Genomic DNA, 8,090 nt, shown 5'->3' on the forward strand with positions numbered 1-8,090 from the left:
GAACTGTATTCAGAGTGAATGTAAAGATCATTGGACTTGAATTAAATTTAAGTAATTTGAAATTAGAGTCTGAGCTTACACAAACACAAGCAAACAGTGTTTACTTTGTCAGCTAACGTTAGCTACTTCGAAGTACAGCTCTGTGCAGTTGCTAAGCGGGAAAAGAATCGCTGTTGTAATCTGAAAACGTTGGTAACGCTGTAACGGTAACTTTTTTATCAACCGTTTCACTGGCAGTTTCACCGTGTGACAGAAAGAGGAGCTGGACTCTGATCCTGATCCTCCAAACTACAGGGTGAGTTTCATTTTTCATCCGTACTTTCTGTTTACATCAACAAGTGCAAGTCTCTAAAGGAAGCTGCTGATTTTATTTAGATAACGTTTACTTTACTGAATTGACCGGGAGGTTGTTTGCTAATGTTAGCCAGCTAGGTAAACTGTCATCAGTTGTTACTTCCAGTATTATTACACTGAACAGAGCAGACATAATGTGGCTGTTCAACTCATTTGTGAATGGGTAAATGGATTTCAGTTTCCCTGGCACTCATCATTTTGCAGTGTGACAATGTCAATGTTTTTTTTTTTTTTTTGGCAAACTTCAGGTGAAACACCAGGAAGCTGTATTCGCCACTTCATGATCAGCATTGAGGGGCACACCATTTGTGAGGGCACCTCGCTCGCTACAGTCTTTTTCTACTCACTACAGCCTCAATCTTCAGTCCCAAGATGACGCTGCATCCACACGGGAATTCATTCAAAGGTTAGATGCTTACATCCTTCAGCTGGTACTGTGTGCTCACAGCAGTCTCACAGGTTACATACAAGCTGCCTAAAAAATCTGATTACTGGAGCGTGTTAAGGAAGCTTTTTGACACTAATCAAGGCAAAACAAACTAATACTTAATCTACACCATGATTTTGAGGAAATCAGCATTGAATTTAAATACTGTATTGATTTACAGGTAACCAACACCTAAAAAAATGATCAAATATAGCATCACCGACAGCTAAGGTATTAAAGGACAGTGGTGCTGATACAAGATAATGTGCTGTAACAGATTTATATTATTATCTCAATAAGTACACTTTCCTTTTTCCCCACCAACTCTGAATACACACTCAGGCATCAAGGCTGGATGGGTCAAGGCTGGATGGGTCAAAGACTTGGAAAATGGGGAAGGTCAGAGAAAAAGATGGCATCAGTCAACCCTTGTGCCTCCAGTCAAATGAAGGACTTTGAGTGAGACTCTATATAAGTCAGTTCACACACTCACCCTCACACACACTGTTATTCTCTTATCCACACTTTTTTTCAGTTCACTTGGCCACTCATTCACTCCTTAGAGCTGTTCCCTCATACGTTCCTTATAAATACACACATACTGTACAACAGCTTATGTTAGAGAACCACTTGATTATTTTTGATAATATTTCTTGTCTGTGTTTATTTGCGTTCAGTGTTTAATGTTCATGCAGACTACAACACTGTTAGAGAGTTTAGTTTTTAAATGACTGAAAGTGTTTTCACAAGCTTCATAAGGAGAGATGTGATTTGAAAAGACACTTTGAAGCAATATTATTTGTCTTAAAATTTTAAGTTGCAATTTCAAAGACTATGTTTATTCAACGTATTAACGTGTTTTATAGCAAGACTGCCAAGGAATAATTCATCAACTCAAAGATTAGGGAAAAAATAAACCACTGTAGTTCTTTTTGTTAGCAGTTAATTTGTCAATAGTTTATACTGCAGCATGTTTTATATATATACTGCAGTTTACTGTAAGAATCAGGTTTTTGAATTATGTCAAAACAACTTACTCTTGTATATATTTTTTATTCAGCCCCTGAACTTATGGTAAGATAATTTACTAGGTCAACAGAGTTCACCTGTCTCTTGTCTCTGTGTTGTCAGGCTGCTGCTGATAGGATTTTCATAATAAAATGTTATATGACATTGATAAACAAATCAGTTGGACAAGCTGTAGCTGATTTACTTTATAAATAACTCCACTGCAATTCAGGGGGAAATATTGTACTTTCTACTCCACATTTGACAGCTTTAGTTAAACAAGCAAAATACTGTAAGAACTGTAGCACTTGAGTTCACTGAAGCATGTGCCTGCACTGCACTATGTTCCCTTTCAGCCTAGAGAAGAATTCTCAATGTGTTTGACCCCTGTAAACAATAAATAGGCAGAAGATCTCAGTTATGAATGTTGTCAACCATCGCATGTATTATGGATTAGTTTTTATAACCATATATATCATATGGTTATAATATCCAAATGCGTTTCTACATTTACATAGTTAATTTAGACATGTTTTTTAAATGGCTGAAGCACCAGGTTGCAATTAGGCCTTTGAAGATGAATAAACTTCGTTTTGTTGAAATTTTGTGTATGTTTAGTTTTTGGCTTTTAAGATCATCAGTTTTAAAACATAAATACATTGATACCATGTTTACACTCTAATTTGAATGACACACAGTGATAATATGACATCATAGTAACATTCTAGAAGTGTCATTACTGCATGTCACATACAGAATTTCTCTGCAACTGATCGTACAACAAATCATTCAGCAGTTGACACAACAGAGAGACACGAGTAGTTTACTTTCAGTTCGACAGCTCCAGTTTGACAGTTTAAGTTTGACAGTTCAAGTTTGATAGCTCAAGTTTAACATTGACAAAACTTTTAAAGATGTATCGTTTATTTTCCTGTTGTGGAAAGGTTTGTTTTCTAGATACACTACACATTTTCTGTAATTTCTTTTTCTGTGACACCAGTTTATATCAGCTGTGAAGACACATTATGTTTCCATTAATTTTAATGTTGTTTATATATTTTACTGTGTACAGGAATCAACAGCAGTTATAGATGTGGCAGATGAGCTCAAGCAGCTCAACAGCTCTCAGAGCAGGTAAGGAAGTTCATTACCATTTTCCTGACTATTTCTTCATCTCCATAGTCAGGTTCATTACCTTTCTTATTCACTGTGGTGAATAATTTTACACAAAGTGCTGAGAGAAAGCCATGTGTGTGTAAATTGCTTCTATAGGAACAATGAAAATTGCTGTATTCAATAATAATAACGTTTCACACATATACAAATACTACTAACACAGCTTTGAATGTAAGAATGATTTTCCTACAAAAACTTGAGACTTGTCTTGGGCTCGTATTAAAGGACTTCACTTGAGACTCTCAGAGACTTGAGATATGAGTTGGACTCAAGCTGAAAGACATAAAACCTGTTGTAGTTAATACGATGCTGAATTCAGCTACAGAGGGATTTATTTCTCGTAATGATCCCTATCTGTGATTTAAACTACAGAAAAACCAACTGTCTTTCTCTTCTCTTATCACCAGTGCCACTGCCATCGACGCAGTCACCAAGAAGAAAGATGAAAGGCAACCGTGGAGGTATCGACTCTTCGGGCGCCCCTTGGTATGTTTGACAGTGTCATGGTTTCATATTAAACAAATTTAAGTAGTTAGTAAGAATTATATTTGAACTTGTAAGTTGTAAACACCATCAGCGATATTTGACATTTTATTCTAATTCTATTGCTTTTTTTTGTGTGTTTTTGGTTTCTTCCATACAGAAAAAGGAAAATCTTCCTAAAGACAACAAACAAAGGTAAGAACACTTCTCCTGGTTACATGTCTTTAATCCTTCAGCCCCTTTGTCAGCTGGGACATTGTGTGCCTTAGAGAATCCCATAAATTTGGGGAGTTAGAACTTTTATCCTGCTAGTGTCAATACAAGGTTGTATTTTGTATTTTGTAGGCAGTGCCTAGAAACTGATTTATCTCTGTAAGTGTTCTCTCCAGCCAATCATTCAGTTCCTAATGAGATAACACACATCGTTTGTCTTTGTCACCAGCGTCACCACCTCAGATGGCAAAAAATCAAAGGAGGTGAAGAAGCCACGTTGGTGGATGTTTTGGAAGGTACGTATGTTTGACATAAAGTGCATCGCTCAATTTCAACCAGATATTTATTAATTGATGAATGTATCTTTGCATGATCCAACCACAGTATTTGTTTACCCCAACAGAAGAGATGTAAGGTTGGACCCATCCCTGAAGAACAAAAGCCGAAGGAGGAGTGCCACTCCAAACCTAAAACACCTAAACACCACACCAAGAAGGAGGAACAGCCAAAACAGAACAATGTTCCTAAAGACCAACCTAAGAGAAAGAAAGAAGTTACAGTGGCCCCCATTAAGACCCCCAGATATAAGCAGATGAGCTGTCTTGGGTAAGTACATCTGCATGTCCATACACACACTAGAAACAAGGCTGTAGAGGCATGAACCAAATCAAAGTCAAGGGAGAAAATGAGCTCCAGTCTGTGGACACATCATTGAAGAATTGTTGACATTGAGATGTGTTTGACTTGTACATTTTTTGTGTCAGGTTTCCCAACCCAGTGCAGATCTGCTATATGAACTCCTGCCTGCAGAGCCTCCTGACACTGGTATGCTTTATCAGAGACATTAGCCAACAGCAGCAGGTTTGGAGTCTGAGCCCAAATGCATCAATCATAAGGTACAGCACCCTTCAGACAAAAGAACAAATTTTATCCTTAAGTTGTATCCCGAACACCACAACATTTAATGTCATGGACAATGACTCTAACCCCTCCCCTCGACCCTCTCTAGATCATTAATAGATATCAAAGAGTCCCATTTCTCCAGTAATGCTCGTCAAAAACTCCGCGTTCTTGCTGCATTCAAGAAGGCAGTGTCGCTTAGGGACAGTGAATTTGAAGATCTCACTCAGAAAGTGCGTAAGCAGGTTTCATTTTTTGTTGTTTCACCACTTCCTGATAGTTTCTCCTTGGTGTTTAAACCTCTCTGTACAATTGTGTGCATGTATATTTACAGGATGCTCATGAGTTCCTCACGTCCGTGCTGCACCAGATCAGGTCCTTGGGCCAAGAGCTGCAGGTGCTGGCTGCCAGCAATGGCACGACCTACAGCTGTCCGGTGGAGAATAACATGGTGTTTAAAATGCTAAACACCAGGAAGTGCAAGAGGTAAACTACACACTTACGAACATCACACACACATTCATCATCTCTTGCAGTATGTCAGGATAAGTTAAATATTCCTTTCAGCAACCACTACTTGACTTTCTTGCAGTTGAAGTTCTTTCTTTTTCAAAAACACAAAAAACAATCTTGTAATTTTGGTGAATTGATCATTAACTATTCAGTTAAGCATCAGCATCATCATGACCTCTGCAGCTATATTATAACTGTATTATCTATTCAATGTGTAGTTGCGGAACAGGATCTGCTAGAGAGGAGGATTTCACAAACTTATCCTTGGACATGATACCCGGAGGAGGAACAGTACATGAAATGATCGAAGATTACCAGAAGGTAAGAAACATCTCTCCTCATTCGTTCACATTAGAACCCAATGATATAATGTGATGATATGATGTGGAAAACACTGACACATTTCAACCACCGCTTATCGCTACTTGCGTCAGTATGTGTATGGATGTGTAGCTGTTTGTTGTTGTGTATGTAAATCCAGTATAGTACTGAAAATATGTTGGTTTTGTGCCGTTCTGCAGGAAACGGAGTTGGAGTATTTATGCAAGTGCGGTGGTACCGTGTCAGGCCAGCAATCATCATTCATCAATCTGCCAAGGTGAGTGACATCAAATCCATCTTGCGTGACCAAACTCCTGACCACAGTGCACAGTGATGATACATGGTTCACCCATCGATATCAAACTGGGCAAACTACTCTAAGGAGTATTTATGATGAAAAATACAAATAGTAACAATTTGTTACGCCACATTTTTATCTTTTTCTCATATCTTTTCTGTCTGTCTACAGAGTGCTCGTCTTACACGTGAAGCGCTTCAAGTATTCTCCAACATACCAGCTTATAAAAGACCATGACCCCATCGTCCTTTCCAGAGAAGTTGTGGTGTCATCCAAGAAGGTAAAAAAAAACTATTAGGAACTATTGTTTATCAGGTAATTTGACTGGGGCTGATATGAGTAAATGTTAGGACTATGTGCGTACTAACTCTTCAATTGTGGTCCTTCTCAGGGTGGTGGCTGCTACAGTTTGGTTAGCACCGTCAACCATATCGGCCCCACAGCAACAACAGGTAAGATAATCCATTAATTTTCCTTAAACTCACATTTCTAAGTAACAATGATATACACTAAATCACTATGGCCTGTATCATTTAGATGAAAAACACCTTCATAAGACAAACCATTTAACAATGTTTGCTCTCTTGTTAGGACACTACATCTGTGACGGGGTGGATCCAGATGTCGGCCAGAGAGACCCGACTGATCGGTGGTTCACCTACAATGATGCAGTGGTCACTGAGACAAGTGGTGCCTCTGTCTGTGACCACCGGCAAAGAACTTCCTATATCCTGTTTTACCAAAGACAGGTAAGAAGACAAACTGAAGTCAAACACATCATGGAGATGATGTGGCAGACACAACACAAACACTGCTCTCTTTTACATTTCAGACAAATTACAGTTGAGTTTATTTTCTTCTGTTTTAAGGAATAGACGGCGGGACGCTCCTCCAGAAGACTGGACACCATCATCAGTCATCTTGATCCCTGAAACAACAAGTCCACAGAACAACATCCACGGAATGAGCCGTGGAAAGGTAGGTGGCTAATTTCTCTGCCTCTCATTTCAGAGTTTGGGTGAAGATGGATGACTGAGATGGAGAGATCAGACCAGTACACCCAGAGAGAAAGATGGATGAAGACCACATCCTTGGGCAGATGGATGATGAGCATGTCCTGTTGCCAGGAGGAGCGGAAAGTTCGCCAGCCCTCAGGAGGACGGGCCCCCCCCAGAGAGCCAGGATCCTCCCAAGGTTTCTTCCTTTTACAGGAAGTTTTTCCTTGCCACAGTCGCCACAAATCACAGCTCTTGTGAGCAGTGATTCAAATTCTAATTGGCTCTAAATTGGATTTCAATTCCATGGCTCGCTCTCTGGGGAAGAACAAATTTGGTAGATTACATAGCTTCTATTTCTATATTATCTTCTAGGAGATAGAAGTTAGCATACTAACCAGCTTGCCCCGGTCTGGCTGGACTGTTACGTCACTTTCCAGTACCAAGTCACTGTAATGTCCAGTCTAATATGAAGAAGTAGCGTCACTCAGACGGCGTATTATAACCTCTTTTCTTAAATCCAATCTTGGCTGAAGCTCTTGGCAAGACTGGTAAGTACAGCTGTTAATGCTAACGTGGGCTATTTAGTAATTGCAAAACTTGCAAGGCATAGAATACAGTAGCTAGTAGGCAAGTTTGAATAGTTGTGCTTTGAGGTGGGATTTGAAACCAGGAAGACAAATAATATTACAGATTCCTTGTGGTTCCAGAGTTGAGGGGCAACACAGCTGAAGCCTTTAACCCCATGGCAGTGAGACAGGCAGGAGGTTGCAAGACTTTTTTTTAAAAGTTATTTATTTGGGCAGTTTTTTGCCTTTATTCGGATAGGGACAGTGAGAGTGTGACAGGAAAGGTGGGGAGAGAGGGGGGATAACATGCAGCAAAGGGCCACAGGTCCTTTGCTGCATGTCAGCAAATGGTCCCTGCAGTAAGGACTGAGCCTAAGTGGTACATGCTCTACCAGGTGAGCCCCCAGGAAGCCCCAGTAGGTTGCAAGACTTCATATGTTTTAAATAACAAAGAGCAAAGGTGTAAGGTGGTGTCAAGGATGACAACCAAACTCTGAACCTGGGGTGAAGGAAGAACTGTGACATTGTCGATATGTAAAGAGAAACTGTCGGGTTTGGTGGTTTTGGTGCTAATGAAGAGAACCTCTGTTTTATCATGCTGAGTTTGAGCTATTATATATATTATTAATATAGCGCTTTTCATGGTACACAAAGACGCTCTACATGATTTAAAAAAAGATCATAGAAACATACTAAAAGTATACAACACTGAAACAGCTGATACAACCTCTGAAAGGGTAAGTTTTGATTAGGGATTTGAATGTGGACAATTCGGTGCAGTCTCTGATGTGTTGGGGAGAGAGTTCCAGAGACAGGGGGCAGCTATGGAAAAG

The 8,090-nt window shown here is 39.6% G+C and overlaps 1 protein-coding gene across 1 annotated transcript; it reads left to right on the plus strand.

Annotated features, from left to right (window-relative positions):
- The first annotated feature begins 2,703 nt into the window (after nucleotides 1–2,703).
- Nucleotides 2,704–6,725, plus strand: LOC147818862 (ubiquitin carboxyl-terminal hydrolase 37-like). The gene is made up of 15 exons (XM_087175216.1): nucleotides 2,704–2,733; nucleotides 2,862–2,902; nucleotides 3,373–3,451; nucleotides 3,609–3,643; nucleotides 3,891–3,957; nucleotides 4,065–4,267; nucleotides 4,426–4,557; nucleotides 4,671–4,794; nucleotides 4,896–5,047; nucleotides 5,293–5,395; nucleotides 5,596–5,672; nucleotides 5,865–5,973; nucleotides 6,085–6,145; nucleotides 6,285–6,442; nucleotides 6,705–6,725. Exons 1-15 carry the CDS (start codon nucleotides 2,704–2,706, stop codon nucleotides 6,723–6,725), a joined length of 1,392 nt encoding a protein of 463 aa, XP_087031342.1.
- Nucleotides 6,726–8,090: the final 1,365 nt, after the last annotated feature.

Source organism: Seriola lalandi, unplaced genomic scaffold (assembly GCF_002814215.2).
Source record: "Seriola lalandi dorsalis isolate HSWRI2012SDOR001 ecotype SW California unplaced genomic scaffold, Sedor1 jcf7180002054426, whole genome shotgun sequence".
Lineage (NCBI taxonomy): Eukaryota > Metazoa > Chordata > Actinopteri > Carangiformes > Carangidae > Seriola > Seriola lalandi.